General features: G+C 41.0%; 1 protein-coding gene across 10 annotated transcripts in view; it reads right to left on the bottom strand.

The window, feature by feature from the left end:
* The window catches only part of fbxw2 (F-box and WD repeat domain containing 2), a 121123-nt gene that overhangs the window by 89500 nt on the left and 11241 nt on the right, over positions 1 to 20382 (bottom strand). For 9 of the 10 annotated variants that reach the window (XM_061800578.1, XM_061800581.1, XM_061800575.1 and 6 more), the window contains one exon: positions 8699 to 8993. The exons of the other annotated variant lie outside the window; for it this stretch is intronic. In XM_061800578.1, coding sequence (XP_061656562.1) covers positions 8699 to 8965 — 267 coding nt within the window. In that variant the 5' untranslated portion in view covers positions 8966 to 8993. The remainder of the gene's footprint in view (positions 1 to 8698; positions 8994 to 20382) is intronic. 10 annotated transcript variants of the gene reach the window in all.

Here is a 20382-nt window from a genome sequence, read left to right as displayed (position 1 = left end):
GCTCCAATTCAATAACTGTTCTTGCCTGCAATGAGGAATGCTTTGCTTCTGCCTGCAATGAAGAAATGCTTTGCTCTGCTCCAATACAGTTACTGTTCCTGGCTGCAATGAAGACATGCTTTGCTCTGCCTGCAATAAAGAATGCTTTGCTCTGCTGTAGATAACGTGGTTCTGTTTATGAAAATGAGTTAATGACTCAAAGGAACAAAGCCTTTCGGGAAGTTCCTCTTGATGATGTGTCTGACTCGCAAATATAGGATAAAAAGTGGCGAAATGTGAGAATTATTATTGATTTATCATACATTTGCTGCAATGAAGGATTGGCTTTGCCTCGCAATGAACGATTTGCTTTGTTCATAACATGAATATCACAGAACACAAGTTTGCACAATGAGGACTTGCTTGAGCCTGCCAATGAATAACTGCTCCGCTGGCAAATCAAGGGTTAACAGACATATTTGTTGTTTGAAGTTACTTCTCTTTTGTGAAGAAGGTTTAAAGACAACAGAAGAGGGTTTCCCCCCTGTGAGGCAACCGCAGTCAGACTGTTTGAGACAAGATTGCAGAAGACCTGTTGCAACTGATTGCTGAACGTCTTTTCATTTACACATGCATATCATAATCAAAGCCACACAAACAAGTTACAGCTACCCCCACCTTTTTTGATTATAAGGGTTGGTAGGGACCTCCTAAATCTAATAAAAAGTTTGCCGAAGACTGCTTTAGAGCGTGGTCGAGAATTGTACATTGGGGTTATTCGTTCTCCTCAAAGCTTTGACCAACAGAATTTGGTGTCCTTTTCTCCTCATTGTTTGCTGTTTTAAGAATGTCACAAGTGGAATAATCTGACAAATACCTCAAGTAAACCTGAATTGCTTGTGTAACCCCGGACTTATATTCTCGTTCTTTAGACTTTTAGAATTCACTTCAATTGTATACCCAGGTTCACGATATACATGTACATGCACATCCTGCATCAGGCTTCTCCTGTCCTGTTCTTCCCATATAGGTTGTAGTACTACAGTCTCATGCAACATCCATAATTACTGTTTCCTTGTGTTTAGATATGTAATGATTTGCTCTATCTTGTATGCAATGAGCACTTTGTCTTTGTCTGCCTTCCGCCTCTAGGAATGCTGTTTTGTTTTGACTGTCAATAAACTTCAATTATAATACTAAGAAACCAAAAAGAGGAAAAACTGTTCCGCATAAAAGGGATGCAGATTCTCCGTTCTGATTGACCTAAGAGCTGAACAGGACAAAAAATAAATGAACATTTTAAAACGATCTAATAGTGTGGAAAAGGTTACAAAGCCATTTCCAGAGAATTGGGACTTCAGTGAACCACAGTGTAGCTATTATCCATAAATGGTGAAGAAAAAGAACAGTGAACCAATTCTTCAGTTACCAAAACTACCCCAATTGCGCAACAATAATTCATCCAAGATCTTACAAAAGACCCCACATCAATATTCAAAGAATGGCAGGCCTCAATCCCCTCAGTTGAGGTCAGTAGTCATGACTCCACTATTAGAAAGAGTGGGTAAGGATGGCCTGGATGGCAGAGTTCCAAGATGGCCACATTATGTTTTTACCCCTTTATTAAATAATGTAAAAACTGCATTTTGCATATGCTTTGTGTTGTCTTCGACTAGTATTTAAATTTGATGATGGGAAACAATTAAGACAAACATGCATGGAAAAAACCCAGAAATTTGGAAGGGGCGAACAATTTTTCACACCAGTGTATATCCACATCATTACTGTACATAAACAGCTATTGCCCCAAAAGGTTTTCACCTACCTATCCAAATAATTGGAATCAGGTGTTCCAATCACTTCCACAGGCACAGATGTGTAAAATCAAACACCTATGCAAAGAGCCCGTTTTTACAAACAAAAAATTTAAAAACGCGCTCAGTGAATTCCAAGTGTGGAATTTTGATAGGATGCCCCCTGTGCAGCAAGTCTAATGATGTAATTTCTTCACTCTTAAATAATCCACAGTCAACCTTCAGCTGTATTACAAGAATGGGGAAACATTTGGGAATGACAACAACTCAACCACGAAGTGGTAGGACAAGTAAATTAACTGAGCAAGGTTAACGGATCCTGAGACGCATGCCGACCAGCACTCAATCGCTACAGTACTTCGAACTTCATGTGGCCTTCAGATTAGCGAGAGAACAGTGCATAGAGAACTTAGTGCGAAAGGTTTTCATGCTGAAAAGTTGCATCCAAGCCATAAACTACTTGGTGCAAAGCAAAAGCGTTAGATGCAGTGGTGTGGTTAGAAGATGGCGGCGTGCACGGGTGCAGCGGCTCTTAGCTCTCCATCTTGGTGCTTTTTCTTATGATTTTTGCGTTACTTGTGGATTACTAAAAATCCATGGTCACATATAGCTTCCAAGTCCTGATTGATCTGGGACTGAAGGAATACCAAAAGGCGAACAATATTCCAGAGGACATTGCGAGACCACCAGGATCTCCATGGATAGCCACTCTAAGCAAGCAACGGCGAAGACGCAGGGAGCGTAAACAAAAATGAGGATGTCGGGCCTGGCTGCTAAGCAATGGAAGCAACCTCACAGACCTGCGCTTCCAAACATCTTTTTGACCAACGTAAGGTCCTTCTTTTTCTTTCGCCTTGACCCATTTTACCATAAACCCATACATATAAAAACCTTGTGTTACTGGGCAGCTTTTGTCTTCTTTATTGGCTATCCTGCCAAAAGACACACGTCTCGTGTGCAGCAGATACCTAGATAAGACCTGGACGTCTGTATTGCACATTCCTTTGTAATAAATCCATTTGCTGTTCACTGTTTCTCATCAAGGGTCATATCTTTCTTGATTTGTGAACATGCATAGGGTCCAAACTCTCAAATCAATACAATTACACCCGCAAACCGGAAGGGCCTCAGCGCGGATCCCTGATGTAGTCCCACCTCCACCTAAAATTCTTCTGACACACCAACAGCACATCCCACTGCTGTTCTGTTACCCTCATACATGTCCTGTACTATTTTAGCATATTTCTCCACCACACCAGACTTGCGCATGCAGTACCACAGTTCCTCTCTGGGTACTCTGTCATCGGCTTTTTCTCGGTCTACAAAGATATAATGTAGCTGCTTCTAACCTTCTCTGTACTTTTCTACGAGCATCCTCAAGGCAAATAGTGCCTCTCTGGTAGGCATAAAACCATACTGTTGCTCGCAGAAACTAACTTCTGCTCTGATTCTGGCCTCCACGACTCTTTGCAATAATTTCATTGTGTGGCTCATCATCTTTATTCCTCTGTAGTTTCCACAGTTCTGAACATCGCCTTTGTTCTTAAAAATGGGGACTAGCACACTTTTCCTCCATTCTTCAGGCATCTTCTCTCCCGCTGTATTCTATTGAATAAGTTGGTCAAAAACTCCACAGCCACTTCTCCAAATTGCTTCCATACTTCCACTGGTCTGTCATCAGGACCAACTGTCTTTCCATTTTTCATTCTGTTCAGTGCCTTTCTAACCTCCCCCTTACTAATCATTGCCACTTCCTGGTCATTCACGCTTGCCTCTTGAACTCTACCTTCTCTCCCATTTTCTTCATTCATTAACTTCTCAAAGTACTCTTTCCATCTACTTAGCACACTACTGGCACCAGTCATTATATTTCCATCGCTATCCCTAATCACCTTTACTTGCTGCACATCCTTCCGATCTCCATCTGTTTTGCCAACCTGTAGAGATCCTTAACTCCCTCTTTCGTATCCAACTTGGTGTACATGTCATCATATGCGTCTTGTTTAGCCTTCGCCAGCTTAACTTTTGCCTTACATCGCATCTCAATATATTCCTTCCACCTCTCCTCAGTCCTCTACATGTCCCACTTCTTCGCTAATTTCTTTCCTCGGATGACTTTCTGTATTTTGGGGTTCCACCACCAAGTCTCCTTCTCCCGTAAACAAAAATGAGGATGTCGGGCCTGGCTGGTAAGCAATGGAAGCAACCTCATAGACCTGCGCTTCAAAGCATCTTTTTGACCAACGTAAGGTCCTTCTTTTTCTTTCGGCTTGACCCGTTAGGGGTCGCCACAGCGTGTCATCTGTTTCCATCTAAGCCTATCTCGTGCATCTTCTTCTCTAACACCCACTGTCCTCCTGTCCTCCCTTACAACATCCTTCGCCAACATGTCTATTGAAATCTGCACCCATCACAACTCTCTCTCTCTCTGGGATGCTCAGGACTACTTCGTTGAGTTCCTTCCAGAATTTCTCGTTCAACTCGAGGTTACATAATACCTGTGGGGCATAGCCGCTAATCACATTATACACAAAACCCTCAATTCCAACCTAATCACTCGATCTGATACTCTTTTCAGCTCCAAGACATTCTTAGCTAGCTCTTCTTTTAAAATAACCCCTACTCCATTTCTCTTCTCATGTACTCCATGGTAAAATAATTTAAACCCTGCTCCTCAACCTCGAGCCGAACTACCTTTCCACCTGCTCTCTTGGATGCACAATATATCAACCATTCTCCTAATCATCATGTCAAATAACTCCTGAGCTTTTTCTGTCACAGTCCCAATATTCAAAGTCCCTCCACACAGCTGTAAGGTTTGTGCATTCCTCTACTTCTTCTTCCGACTAAGCCGCTTTCCTCCTCTTTTTTGTCTTCGACCTACATTATCTGAATTTCCATCTACGCCTTGGAGATTAACATGACCAACGTAAGGTCCATTACCCATAAAATGGAAGAATTAGAATTACTAGCCACAAGCAGCTTTGTCCAGAACTGCAGTATTATTTTCATCACAGAGACACCCGCAAAGCCCCCATGCTGCAGTTTTGCTAGTAGGCCGCACGCTACATGGACAAGATAGAACTAAAGACAGGGGGAGGGCTTTGTGTCTATGTGCACAATGAATGGTGTTCTAACAGCAGGAACATCGACATCCACCCACATCCTCTTGCTGGATTCGATCATGTCTGCTTCACCCTCGCGCCCACATACATCCCCCGATGTAAACAAACAAGGCCTCAAACAAAGACAATTCCAACATGTCCTGAGAATGCTGCAGGACTGTTTTTCATGCACTGTTTGGGAACTGTTTGAACACCAGAACCTCCAGGTACACACAGATACTGTTCTGTCTTCTATCAAATATTGTATAGACACTGTGACTGTAAATAGACAGATCTGGGTTTTCCCCAACCAAAAACCCTGGATGACCCAAGAGACTAAGGCACTCCTGAGACACCGCAAAACTGCCTTCAGGTCAGGGGAAAAGGTACAGTACAGTGCCGCTAGAGCAGACTTAAAGAGGGGCATTAGAGTGGCCAAGGCGGCCTAGAAAAGAAATCATGAGGACTGCTTCACAAAAACCAACTAAAAAAAGATGTGGGAGAGATTACAACACATCACAAACTACAACAGGAAGAACAAGATGTGTGCCGAAAACACAGACCCCTCGCTGGCAAAGGAACTAAACTATTTCTTTGCCTGTTTTGAGATGGACAGCTCAAACTCAGGCTCATCACAACCCCGTCCTATCAGCAGCACACTGATGCTACAAGAACATGAAGTGAGAGGTGTGCTCAGGACTGTAAACACCAGGAAAGCTTCTGGCCCAGACGGAGTGCCGGGGAAGGTACCAAAGGCTTGTGCTGATCAGCTGATGGGTGTTTTCCATGAAAATTTTCATCAGATCCCTGCAACAATCAACCATTCCCTCCTGCTTGAAATCTGCAATAATCATCCCCATCCTCAAAAAACTCAGCCATTGACTGTCTAAATGATTACAGGAACTCACACCTGGGTTCATGAAGTGCTTTGAGAGACTGATTGCACGCCACATAAGGGACTCACTTCCTCCCTCACTTGACCCCTACCAGTTTGCCTACTCAGGTTAGATCCTCCACAGAGGATGTAATCACAATAGCTCTCCACACTGTACTGAGCCACCTGGAATGCCAAGGGAACTACGTAAGGACACTTTTCATTGACTTTAGTTCAGCCTTTAATACCATCATTTCAAGCATTTTGGTTGACAAACTTTCCCTCCTTGGACTATCTCCTTCCATCCGCTGCTGGATTAAAGACTTCCTCACAAACTGTTCAGTCTATCAGACTTGCCCCACATCGATTCCTCATCACCCTCAGGACTGGGTCCCCCCATGGCTGTGTAATGAGGATTCTGCTATAGTCTCTGTACACATATGACTGCATACCAGCCCATCCCAGCAACTCCATTATCAAGTTTGCTGATGATACCACTGTGATAGGGCTCATTACAAAAGGACATGAGTCTGCCTCCGGAGACGAGATTGGAAAATTGTTAGAGTGGTGGCCTAGAAACCTGTCTAATCTAGAGAAGATCTGTGTGGAGGAGTGGGCCAAAATCCCCCCATCAGTGTGTGCAAACCTGGTGCACAAATACAGAAAACCTTTGACCTCTGTAATTGCGAACAAAGGCAACTGTACCAAATATTACCATTGGTTTTCTCAGGTGTTGAAATACTTATTTACAGCTGTATCACAAATAAATGGTAAAAAAAAAAAAAAAAAAAAATCATACATTGTGATTTTTGGAGTTTTCTTTTTAGGTTATGTTTCAAACTGATTTAACTGCAAGAAAACTGCATCTTATAGTACAATTCGTCCATCCAACCATTTTCTGAGCCACTTATCCTCACGAGGGTTGCAGGAGTGCTGGAGCCAGTCCCAGCTGTCATCGGGGAGAAGGTAGGGTACACCCTGAACTGGTTGCCAGCCAATCGCAGGCCACATGGCTACAGACAACAGTCGCACTCACATTCAGAAAATGGATTACCCGGAGAAAACCCACGCAGGCACAGAGACAACATGCAAACTCCACAGAGGTTTAACCCTGGTCCTCAGAAATGTGAGCCCAATTATCACCGTGGGTAGGATTCAAGACAGTTTAGCACCACAACCAGCGTGCCGCACTTTTTGCACAATTGTCAAAATAAATTAATACATACATTTTTTAAATTGTACATGCATTATCAGATTATTAGCAGCCTTATTATTATTCCTCAGTGACTGACTGCTGATTGTTTCTCAATGTTTTGCTTCAAAAGTATGTCTGCCAATTGACCAGTGGCAACAACTCCTGGAGACAAATTCCTTGTTTATCCATTTATCCATCCATTTTCAGAGCCTCTTATCCTCACAAGGGTTGCAGGAGTGCTGGAGCCTAACACGTCTATCTTCGGCCAGGCGGTAGGATACACAGAAAACTGGATCCCAGCCAATCACAAGGCACATAGAGAAACAACCACCACGAATCATAGTCACACCTAAGGCAATTTGGAGTCTCCAATTAACGCATGTGTTGGGATGTGGGAGGAAACTAGAGTGCCCAGACAAAACCAAGCACGGACGGAGAGAATCTGCAAACTCCACACAGGCCTGGCCGGGATCGAACCTGGGACCTCAGAACTGTGAGGCCGACACCTTAACCAATTGTTTCACCATGCCGCCCTTGTGTGTTTACATACTTGGCAAAATAAAGATGATTCTAATGATTCTGATTGTCTAGGGTCCAGAATACCAGATATCATTAGCCAAATGTAATCTATCATGAGGGTTTTAATGATTTATTCATCAATTTTCTTCACTACAATATATTGGGCATGTTATGAGCCCATTTTTTTTTTTTGTAACTTGACTAAAAGAGCATGAAGTCATTTCCAAAACTGCTTTTCACCAGCCAGGCCCAATGAGCAACGCTATGGGAAGTCCTTCCCATGCTCAAGTAGTGCTGTGTGATTATATTACGTGATTCATTGCAATATATATTAAAACATACCATATTATCCCAGAGTGTTTATTTTGGTATTTTGATGTATGGGCCATGGACGGTATAAGGTCAGCCTTGCTACTAACTTGCCACACTAACCTTGCATTTATTGCGTCACAGTCACGAGGCATGAGTATTTGGATTTATACTCAAGCCAACCATTAAATGTGGTTATTCTTGGTTTGATTAGTCATGCTTGGAGAGGGACGGAGGAATGATAGTGTCTTTTCCCCTGACACTTTTTAATCAGTAAACGTGATCTCGAGCATTTTCATTCCACGATAGAAGCAACAGCTACCTCACGCGCTAGTAAAGCTTGCATTTTGCAAAGGACTGCGGACCGCACGGTGAAAGTGAAACAGTCGAAAGTGTAGTTGCATTTCTCAAACGTTGATTGTGACAAAGCACAGCTGTCATAATTGCAATCAGTAACTTAAATGCAAGTTAAACTGCTTGAATTCAAAGAACCTAAACAAAATTTGGCATTAATCCAGTACATTTAAGTGGAGAAAGGCACCATTTTCATCTCCCTAACCACTACTAAAGAAAGTTGTTCCAGCAGTTCTACACCATTGTGTTCATTCACACTGTTTATATATTTTAAACATTATCATCGTGATTTGTTTGAGACAATTATTTTTCTGTAAGTCATTGTTGAAAAAAATTACTGATTATAATATCGTTAAAGCACCGAACTATTAAGCAGTATCATTAAGAGGAGAAGTATAATTAAAAAAGCGCCACCACTGCTTGATCGGGCCACCACTCAAAAACAATGTCGGACCTTTTTGTTTATGTGTAAAAAAATTATCATATCCATGTATTCAAATTTGCCAAGAAACACAACTTTCACATATCTAAAAATAGCGGCAATATTTACTTTATTCCATTGCTTGCAGACTAGGCAGCAAGTGAGTAAAGTCTGTGGATCGAACCACCGCAGCAAGTAGAAAGCCAGTTCCAGAGGCAAGAGTCGTAGAAAGTCACGTTTGAGCAGTGCCTCCAAGCCATTAGACAAATGACGAAGCTGGGCAGCACCACTAAGGAATATGATGTGGTCCAAAGACTGATTGCGCTGCTGGTCATTTAGAGTAAGGAAGGTGGTAGAGATTGACTCTAGCCACCTCTGAAAATCTGTCCTCTCCATGAGTTGTCATTAGAGCAACCTGCAACACCTAAAAGAACAAAAAACAACAATTAATATCACATATATTCCATTCATTCATTTTCTTTGGAAAGCTTTTGTGTAATATCACCTATTGAAGATCAGATTTTTTTTAAAAAAGCCTTTAAATTTGAGTAAAACAGTACATCATCATTTCTCAACATTTCTCCTCAAAAATGAATACACTAATGTAAGTGGTCATGCAGAGTACGAGTTTGAACGTATTTCTTATGCCGATTCTCATTTAAAGGCCCAAATTAGCATAAATTGACAAGAAATGTTTGTCAAGATTTCATTTTTTAAGGGGAAGCATTCTTTTTTTTCCAAAAGGAAAAGAATGATTACACTATACCAATTTGGACAGTAACACATAAACCCATAATATAGTACTTAAAAATGTATAAACTGAAAATGACAGCATTAGTTGCCATGTTACTGGGAACTCTGTTAAAGAATTACATGGTTTCACTTGTAGCGCTATTTCTCAGGAACTACTGAATGGATTTGGTTGAAACATATGCACCTACTTATGATCCATTGTAGGCAACTATTAAGTTTGGTGTTAATTATTAATAACACATTAATTAGATAAATAATAAATGCATAGACAGCCTACAAAGTCATGGTGGATGACTGGTAAGCACATCTGCCTCACAGTTTTGAGGACTGGGGTTCAAACCTGGTCTCACCTATGTGGAGTTTGCATGTTCTCCCTGTGGTTCCATGGGTTGATTGTCTGGGTTGCCCAGTTTCCTCCCACATCCCCAAAACATGCACAGTAGGTTGATTAAAGACACTAATTTGCAAATAAGTGTGAATGTGAATGGTTGTTTGAACTATATGTGCCCTCCATTTGGCTGCCGACCAGTTCAGGGTGTACCTTGTCTTACGCTGTAAGACAGCTGAGATAGGCTCCATTGTGTCCGCAACCCTAGTGAGGGTAAGTGGTTCAGAAAATAGATGGATAGATGGACAGATAGCCTACAATACTATATCGAAAAGTGAATCGGTATGGGGCTGTGTTAGTGCCAATGTCATGGGTACATGACACATCTGTGAAGGCGCCATTAATGTTGAAAGGTACATACAGATTGGGGAGACACATATGCTGCCATTTAAGGAACATTTTATTCATGGATGCCCCTGCTTATTTCAAAAAGACAATGCAAAACTACATTCTGTACGTTAAAAAAGTGTGGCTTTGTAGTAAAACAGTCCAGGTACGAGCCTGGCCTGCCTGCCGTCCAGCCCTGTCTCCAATTGAAAATGTGTGGCACTTTATGAAGACAACAGAGACTCCAGGCTGTTGAACAGCGGAAGCTGTATATAAAGCAAGAATGGGAAAAATATCTACATACAAAGCTTCAACAATTTTGTTTCCTCATTTCCCAAACATTTATTGAATGTTGTCAAAAGAAAAGGCGGTACACATAACGCTGACCCAACTTTTTAGGAATGTGATGCAGCCATAGAATTCTAATTTCATGACTATTTGCTGAAAACAATAAGATGTATTAGTTTGAACATTAAATATCTTGTGTTTGTAGTGAATTCAATTACAGTGAAGAAAATAAGTATTTGAACACCCTGCAATATTGCAAGTTCTCCCACTTTGATATTTTCATCGTATGTCCATGTCCACTTTGAGCGATAATCTAAAAAGAAAAATCCATCAATCACAATCTATGATTTTTTAACGATTTGTGTGATACAGCTGGAATTAAGTATTTCAACACCAGTCTATAAGCTAGAATTCTCACCCTAAAAGACCTGTTACTCTGCCTTTAAAAGTCCACCGCTACTCCATGTATTATCCTGAATCAGATGCACCTGTGTGAGGTCGTAAGCTACATAAAAACACCTGTCCACCCCATACAATAAGTAAGACTCAAATTTGTAACATGGCCAAGCCCAAAAAGCTGTCCAAAGACACCAGAGACAAAATTGTACAACTCCACATGGCTGGAAGGGGCTATAGAGAAATTGCCAAGCAGCTTGATGAAAAAAGGTTCACTGTTGGAGCAATCACTAGAAAATGGAAGAAGCTAAACATGGCTGTCAATCTCAATCGGAGTAGACCTCGTGGGGTCTCAATAATCCTTAGAGAGGTGAAGAATCAGCCCAAGACTACACGACAGGACTTGCTCAATGACCGAAAAGAAAAAGAGCTGGGACCACCGTTTCCAAGGTGACTGTGTGGAATACACGAAGACGTCATGGTTTGAAATCATGCATGGCACGGAAAGTTTCCCTACTTAACCCAGCACGTCAAGGCCCATCTTAAGTTTGCCAATGACCATTTGGATGATACAAAAGAGTCATGGGAGAATGTTTTGTGGTCAGATGAGACCAAAATGGAACTTTATGGTCATAATTCCACTAACCGTGTTTGGAGGAAGACGAATGATGAGTTCCCTCCCAAGAACACCATCCCTACTCTGAAGCATGGGGGTGGTAGCATCATGCTTTGGGGGTGTTTTTCTGCACATGGGACAGGACGACTGCACTGTATTAAAGAGAGGCTGACCGCGGCCATGTATTGTGAGATTTGGGGGAACAACCTCTTTCCCTCAGTCAGAGCATTGAAGATGGGTCGTGGCTGTGTCTTTCAACATAACAATGACCCAAAGCACACAGCCGAGCAAACCAAGGAGTGGCTCCGTAAGAAGCATATCAAAGTTCTGGCATGGCCTAGCCAGTTTCCAGACCTGAAGCCAATAGAAAATGTTTGGAGGGAGCTGAAACTCTGGGTTTCTCAGTGACAGCCCAGAAACCGGTCTGATCTAGAGAAGATCTGTGTGGAGGAGTGGGCCAAAATCCCTCCTGCAATGTGTGCAAACCTGGTGAACAACTACAGGAAACGTTTGACCTCAGTAATTGCAAACAAAGGCTGCTGTACCACATATTAATATTGGTTTTCTCAGGTTAGTCACTTATTTTCAGCTGTATCACACAGATAAATCATCTAAAAAATTGTATATTGTGATTTCTGGATTTTTCTTTCTAGATTATCTCTCTCACAGTGGACATGCACCTACAATGAAAATTTCAGACCCCTCCATGATTTCTAAGTGGGAGAACTTGCAATGTAGCAGGGTGTTCAAATACTTGTTTTCTTAACTGTAAATATATGGTCAACATGATTTGCAAATCATTGAATTCTGTTTTTATTTATGTTTCACACAACATCCCAACTTCATTGGAATTGGGTTTGTACACGCATCAAATTGCCCTGATTTGTATTGGCCGATAACTAGCATTTATATAATGATCAGCTTTATAATCACCAATGCTTGGGAAAGGATGTTCATTTAAGGCATGCTTGAAGGATGTTCATTTACTTTAAATACAATACAGCTTGCAAGCAGGCAACAAAACCATATAGCCTACCAAGCTAGCGCTACCACTAATGGTTGTAAGCAATCATCCAATCGTTCTTTCGAAAAATTTTGGTGTGTGAACGAATTTAATTACAATAATGTAATTTAATTACAGTGAGTCAGCACCTGTTATTTCTATCATGTGATTTTTTTAAACCTGACGAATTCGAATTCATGATCTGACAATAGAAGTGATTTCCAATCTTTCTGGAGCATAGGCACGTATGTTACAATTAAAAATTCGCACGGCACATCTTTTCCTTTCGGCTTGTCCCGTTAGGGGTAGCCACAGCGTGTTATCTTTTTCCATCTAAGGCTATCTCGTCCATCTTCTTCTCTAACACCCACTGTCCTCTTGTCCTCCCTTACAACATCCATCAACCTTTGGTCTTTCTCTCGCTCTTTTGCCTAGCAGCTCCATCCTCAGCACAGTTCTACCAATATACTCACTCTCTTGTCTCTAAACATGTCCAAACCATTTCAATCTGCTATCTCTATCCTTTTCTCCAAAACATCTAACTTTGGCTGTCCTTCTAATGAGCTCATTTCTAATCCTATCCAACCTGTTTACACCAAGCGAGGACATCAGCATCTTCATTTCTGCCACCTCCAGTTCTGCTTCCTGTTGTTTCTTCAGTGCCACCGTCTCTAATCCGTACATCATGGCCAGCCTCACCACTGTTTTATAAACGTTGCCCTTCATCCGAGCGTAGATTCTTCTGTTGCATAGGACACCAGACAGCTTCCACCAACTGTTCCACCCCACTTGGATTGGTTTCTTCACTTCTTTACCATACTCTCCATTGCTCTGTATTGTTGACCCAAAGTATTTGAAGTCATCCACCCTCCCTATCTCTTCTCTCTGGAGCTTCACTCCTCCTCCTCCGCCCTTCACATTCATGCACATATATTCTGTTTTACTTCGGCTAATCTTCATTCCTCTCCTTTCCAGTGCGTGCCTCCATCTTTCTAATTGTTCCTTCGCCTGTTCCCTGCTTTCACTGCAGAAACATTATCTGCGAACATCATATTCCAAGGGGATTCCAGTATAACCTCATCAGTCAGCCTATTCATTCCTACCGTAAACAGGAAGGGGCTCAGCGCGGATCCCTGATGCAGTCCCACCTCCACCTTAAATTCTTCAAATAATGCATCTGTGGTTCTCTTTCAAGGCATGAAACCGTACTGTTGCTCCCAGATACTTACTTCTGTCCTGAGTCTAGCCTCCACTACTCTTTCCCAATACTTAATTGTGTGGCTCATCATCTTTATTCCTCTGTAGTTTCCACAGTTCTGAACATCGCCTTTGTTCTTAAAAATGGGGACTAGCACACTTTTCCACCATTCTTCTAGCATCTTCTCACCTGCTAGTATTCTATTGAATAAGTTGGTCAAAAACTCCACAGCCACTTCTCCAAATTGCTTCCATACCTCCACTGGTCTGTCATCAGGACCAACTGTCTTTCCATTTTTCATTCTGTTCAGTGCCCTTCTAACCTCCCCCTTACTAATCATTGCCACTTCCTGGTCATTCACGCTTGCCTCTTGAACTCTACCTTCTCTCCCATTCTCTTCATTCATTAGCTTCTCAAAGTACTCTTTCCATCTACTTAGCACACTACTGGCACCAGCCAACATATTTCCATCGCTATCCTTAATCACCTTTACTTGCTGCACATCCTTCCGATCTCCATCTGTCTGGCCAACCTGTAGAGATCCTTAACTCCCTCTTTCGTATCCAACTTGGTTTACACGTCGTCATATGCCTCTTGTTTAGACTTCGCCACCTCTACCTTTGCCTTACGTCACATCTCATTGTATTCCTTCCACCTCTCCTGAGTCCGCTCCATTTCCCACTTCTTCGTTAATCTCTTTCCTCGGATGACTTTCTGTATTTTGGGGTTCCACCACCAAGTCTCCTTCTCCCCTTTCCTACTAGAAGGCACCCCAAGTACTCTCCTGCCTGCCTCTCCGAGTACCTTGGCAGTAGTATTCCAGTCTTCTGGGAGCTCTTACTCTCCATCGAGAGCCTGTCTCACCTCTTTCTGAAAGGCCACACGAGATTCTTCCTTCCTCAACTTCCACCACTTGATTCTCTGCTCTACCTTTGTCTTCTTAATATTCCTACCCGCAACCAGAGTCATCCTACACACCACCATCCTGCTGAGATACACGGCACATGAACAAACAAAAATGTCACAAAAAGTGGGTACATTAATTATTGTATGTATTTTCAGCCATCTAATCACAGACCATTCATTTGTTCTGTCTCTATGCCTCACCCGCTTAAATAGATGAACAAATATACATTATATATTGTAAAATTAAAAAATAAATTTGTTTGTGAGCGATTAATTACACAAGAAAAAACAGTATGTGAACTAATCATTTAAATAGACACATTGCTCGATATGATTTTTTTAAACTCGCTAATCGGTGATTGGCCCCAAAAATTTTGATTGTGTAAAGCCTTATTTATGGCTAGTGTTATTCATTAGGGTTAAGGTTAGGGTTAATTCATTTTGAGTAGATGGTCCTGTCAGGTGCAGAACGCAGGAAAGGACCCAAATGCAAGACTCATGATAAAATATAGTAAGAGCAGAGGGTTTTAATGGCAGGCTAAAGGTCACTACACAGGCAGTCAGTCCAAAAGACAGCAGTATCCAAAACGTGAAGCAAAAGGCAAGGTGAAAAACACAAAGCAAGGTTAGATTAATAAGAGTAAAAAACGTGGAACGAGGAATGCAGAAATGTGACATTAGGATACAACGAACGAGCAAAGAATGACATCACACACACAACGTTTTGTACATTAAAGGTTTCACATTTGACCAAACTATCATTTGCTAGTGTTTAAAATGCTACGTTGGGTCAAAAGTGCTTCAGTAAATGTGAAATATGAAATAAAATCATCTGTGAGTTACTGAGTCAAAGATGTTTTTTTATGATGAGAGCACTGACACATTAAAACGTGTCTAAAAAATTGTTGATTATGGCACTGAATTCCTGCTTGTCATTCGTTTGTCTATCTCCATGCAAAATAAGTGAGTTGCTGAATGACCTGAGCACAATAATCACTCTCTTTATCGCACGTCACCTACAGGAGCTTCAATGCATCGTGTATTTTTTTACATTAAAAAAAAGGTAGATCATCATACAGTATGTACAATATTACAGGAAGGACCATTCATACAAGGACCAATGAAGACCAAAAAAAAAAAAAAAAAAAAATCAGCTTTTTGGATCTGATTGGATGCGCATCATCAAAGCCCCACCCAGCAACTTTCTCTTATTCCCTCCTCTTTCCTATCCACCATGTGTCCATTTTTTGGAAATGATCAAAGACGACAGAAGTTACGCATTTGTAACGTCATTATGGCGTGAATGAATCAGTGGCATGGTACATAAAGAATAATGTGGTAAACATCCGTAGAACTGCTTCAATAACTTTTTATAAGGAAGCGAAATGTGTGATGATGAACCTCAAGCTGCAATGAAGGATTCACCCCTCGAAGACTGGGCTTTTCGGCAAGCAAAGCAAAAGCGTTATGCCCTGAAGCGTGTGACAACATGGTACAATTGTGTTGACATGGTTATGTCCTTCTACAAGGTTTTTGATTAATTGTACATAAAGTTATCTCATATTTGCTCTCTTGTTTTGCTTTTAATGCTCTTTGGGTATGCTTAATATTCTTACATCGTCTCACCTATCATGTTTGCTGTTTGTTGTTTCGGATCACTCTAAGGAAATTAAAAAAAAAAAAAAAAAAAGAGGACTTGTGGGTATGTGGCCAGAACAGGCCCGAGATTGTGAGAGATGAATCCCATGTTTTCCTCGCGAGCAAAAGTCCCTCATGTCAAGGGAGGGACGACACAACGGGTACACTGAAGTGGTGTCACAACGGGGATGACGTCACAAATGGGCGTCTGGAACATTTTACGCTCCAGAAGACATCATGCGCTAGGTTTGTTTGTCACTTTCTGTACTGCAATAAAAATATTTTATTGTTGTTTAACTAGACGTGTACTGTTGATGAAACATTTTTGTACCCACACAGCACCACCAGCAGAAGGGAACTACACAGTCATATAATACAGTATTATATATTATACATTTATATGTATATTAAAAATTTATAATACTGTATGTATATATATTAATATTCTTCTTTTCCTTTCCGCTTGTCTCATCATTTTTCATGTAAGCTATCTCATGCATCTTCCTCTCTAACACCAACTGCCCTCATGTCTTCCCTGATAACATCATCAACCTTCTCTTTGGTCTTCCTCTTGCTCTCTTCCCTAGCAGCTCAATCCTCAGCACCCTTCTACCAATATACTCACTCACTCGCCTCTGGACATGTCCAAACCATCGAAGTCTGCTTTCTCGAACCTTGTCTCCAAAACATCCAAATTTGTCTGTCTCTGTAATGAGATCATTTGTAATCCTGTCCAATCTGCTCACTCCTAGAGAGAACCTCAACATCTTCATTTCTACCACTGCCATCTCTGCTTCCTGTTGCCTCTTCTGTCCCACCGTGTCTAATCCATACAGTTCGCTGGCCTCACTAGTGTTTTATAATCTTTGCCCTTCATCCTAACAGAGACTCATCTGTCACATAACACACCACACACCTTCCGCCAGCTGTTCCAACCTGCCCGTTTCTTCTTGTCTTATGCACAATATATCAACCTTTCTCCTCATCATCATGTCAACCAACTCCTGTGCTTTTCCTTTCATAGTCCCGACATTCAAAGTCCCTATACTCAGTTGCAGGCTCTGTGCATTCCTCTTCTTCTTCTCCTGACAAACCCGCTTTCCTTTTTCTCTTAGTCTTCCACCTACAGCAGCTGAGTTTCCACCGAAGCCCTGCAGGTTAACGGTGCCGGGGGCGGGCGTTGTTATCCCAGGCCACAGCCAATCCGGTATGGTATTCTTCAGATGAATGCTCGTATTTGTATGGCAAAGTTTTACGCCGGATGCCCTTCCTGATGAAACCCTCTGCATTTATCCAGGCTTGGGACTGGCCTCAAGATCGCACTGGCTTGTGCCCCTATCAGGATGTATTCATGTATTATATTTATAAGGTTCTATAAATTAAGATTGAATTAAATACCTTTTTGTCTCAAATATGCAAAATACACAAACTGTGTACATATTTCAAACATTCTGGTACCAAGATAAACACATCCCATGCTACTTCGCAGTTTTTCATTTTTCACGGGTAGTTCTGGTCCCAAGTAACTGCATAAAATGAGGGATTACTGTAGTATTATTTAGGCAGATTCATCATCCTCAATAAATGGGTTCAATGTAAACCGAGTAGTATAGTAGAGTAGTTTAGTTGGGAAATGAATGTACAAGTATCCATGTGTTGTGTCTGCTTGTGAAATCACTCGTTTCTCCATTCAATTATGGGCATGAAAATTCAATGATTCAGAACATTTTGGAGATTGAATCAGAATCAGCTTTATTGGCTAAGGGTGTAAAAACACACAAGGAATTTTTGTCCTCCAGTCTGGTACGACATACGAGCCAAGTCAAATGAATAGAACGAGTTGTTTGCATAATGTACACATGGCATAGAGAGTGGGCTAAATTCCGTGTCCCAGTGCAAGCTAGGTGACAAAGAGTTAAATCAGAATGTTGTTGAGTAGAGAGTTTAGCCTTAAAAAAGGCTAATATATTACAAATATTAAAGTACTGACATATTATACATTGCATGATTTTGTTGGGGGAAATGGACCAATACTGTAAATCAGTATCCAGATCCAATACAGGCAGATGCGACCCCATGTAAACTGATGCGTCCACTGCCAAGAAAAAGACTTCTGCCTGATTTGGAAAATTGCTTTGCCACCACCCCATCAAAGAAAGTTCCACCGCCGAAGGAAAACACTAAGTCTGAGTTTTATATTGGGACAGGGAAATAAGCTTGAGTATAAACAAATGATGAAAATATGTAATCAGAATCTTAAAGTATATACTGAGCATAAAATAGAAACAACATTTTTATCATGGGCATGTTAGGTCCTGGAGTTAGCTTTGTATTTGAGTTTACTCCAGTGTTCAGTAGTGAATTAAAGTTACTATGTTAATGCTGCTAATCAAACCACAACAAATTATGTAGGTAATAGGTAGATTTTATTATTAGTTAACAGGCAGTCATTCCAGTACAGAAATCTTTGTGAACATGTTTTTTTTTTTTCAGGAACATCAATGTGTCACAAGAGGGCTACAATTTACCAGATCTCAGTCCTGTGCCTACTGGTACACAGACTGATGCAGTCACACAGATTGGAGCAGAATGTAAGAGTTTATTTAGTAAACGCTGAAAGTTTGTGAATTAATCTTTCCATAAAAGGAAGGTCTGGTAATATTCTTTGAATAAAAATATCTTTCTGAGTGAAGACAATAAATTTACAGAAGTGACAGTCTGTCACCATCACCTGTCCCTGGACTTGCACATAATTTTCATGAGTTCCTCAGTGAAATGTTGCCTCCCTCTTTTTGAAAGCAAAAGTCTTTGAACTTTTCACAACCATGTTTGTAGAGTTTCTCGCTTTATAAGGGCATTTTACTTCAACGATGCCAGTCTGGCCATTGTCACACAACTTTCCGTCGGGTGTGGCTCCCAAAAAATCTAATTCTGTATTTACAACAAAACCACATTTGTGAAAGTGCCGAGTTGGATAAAGCTGTAGGTATTTGGCTTTGGCTCTTTCCTCATTCCTTTTACCATATTCCATTGGTGGAGCAGAAATAGACCTCTGTGAGAAAACTGTCAAGGAATTTGGTAGTTGGGGCAGTTTTTCTTTTCAGCACTTTTCCAAAGTTTGAAGCTGTTAACCGTGACCTCCTTTCTTTAAACCAATCAGCCGACAGAGCCTGGAACGAGTACTTAGCTCTAATACAACTAGGTCTGTGTTCTCGTCCGCAGTATTCAGATGTTTGCAAGTGGTTGGTAACCTAACTGGAGCTGGGTGGTGCACAGATAAATTTCCACATCGGTGCTGGGAAATTGGTGCAGTTGTCTTGAGATGTCTACTCTGTAAAAGGTAAGTAAAATGTTGTTATGAAGTCTTTGTTATGTGAAAAATCACCTACTAATTTAACATTTCTTATTTCAGGGATTTGTCCTTTAGATTTATTGGCCAGTACTGTGGAAGTTACACAAATGAAGTCAAAGCTCAAGAAGAAGCGAACTATAAAGTGGCTGAGAGAGCAACTTATTAAAAAGGATAAGAAGATACAGACTCTCAAAGAGTATTGTATCAAAAAGGCATTCAGTACTATAGAAAGTGTGGTTGAAAAAGAAATGGACTTTTTAAGTACTATACTGGCATACCATATGCTACGTTTGCTGCATTATTGTCTTTTCTTGTTCCTAGTGAGTGTAATAAATCCTATCCAAAGGGTTGTACAGATATCAAGTCACTAGGAAAACAAAATGGTCTGTTTTTGACTCTGTGTAGGTTACGACACAACTTTGGACTTCAGGATTTAGCTGTCAGATTTGGAGTATCGATACAGTCTCATGACTAGTATTCAACACATGGCCAGACGTTATGTATTATAAATTGGGACAAATGAATATTTGGCCTCACAGAAATGCTATTATTAAGAGTATGGCTGACAAGTTTTGAAAGCAATTTCCTTCTACCTTAGTAATAATAGATGATACGGAGTTCAAAACCCAAGTACCATCGGCACTTGCTTTAAAGAGTCAACTTTATAGTGACTGTAAATGCAGCACAACCCTTAAAGCATTGATAGGATGTGATCCAAATGGGTCTATTGTGTTTATATCAGAGTTATTCACTGGTGCTGTATCAGACAAACAAATTACTGAACGCAGTGGTTTTTATGAAACCATTAAAGCTTTCAATGGTATTGGTTACATCAAAGATGGTGATGCAGTTATTGCCGCAAAGGGTTTTACAATACGCCAGGAATTGAAACAACTTGGGTTGTGTCTCAATATACCACCATTTGGTTCAAGTGCTTCTCAGATCTCC

This window comes from Syngnathoides biaculeatus, chromosome 17 (assembly GCF_019802595.1).
Source record: "Syngnathoides biaculeatus isolate LvHL_M chromosome 17, ASM1980259v1, whole genome shotgun sequence".
Classification (NCBI taxonomy): domain Eukaryota; kingdom Metazoa; phylum Chordata; class Actinopteri; order Syngnathiformes; family Syngnathidae; genus Syngnathoides; species Syngnathoides biaculeatus.
Note: the sequence above shows the minus strand (reverse complement) of the source record. Positions and strands in the feature narration are given on the sequence as shown.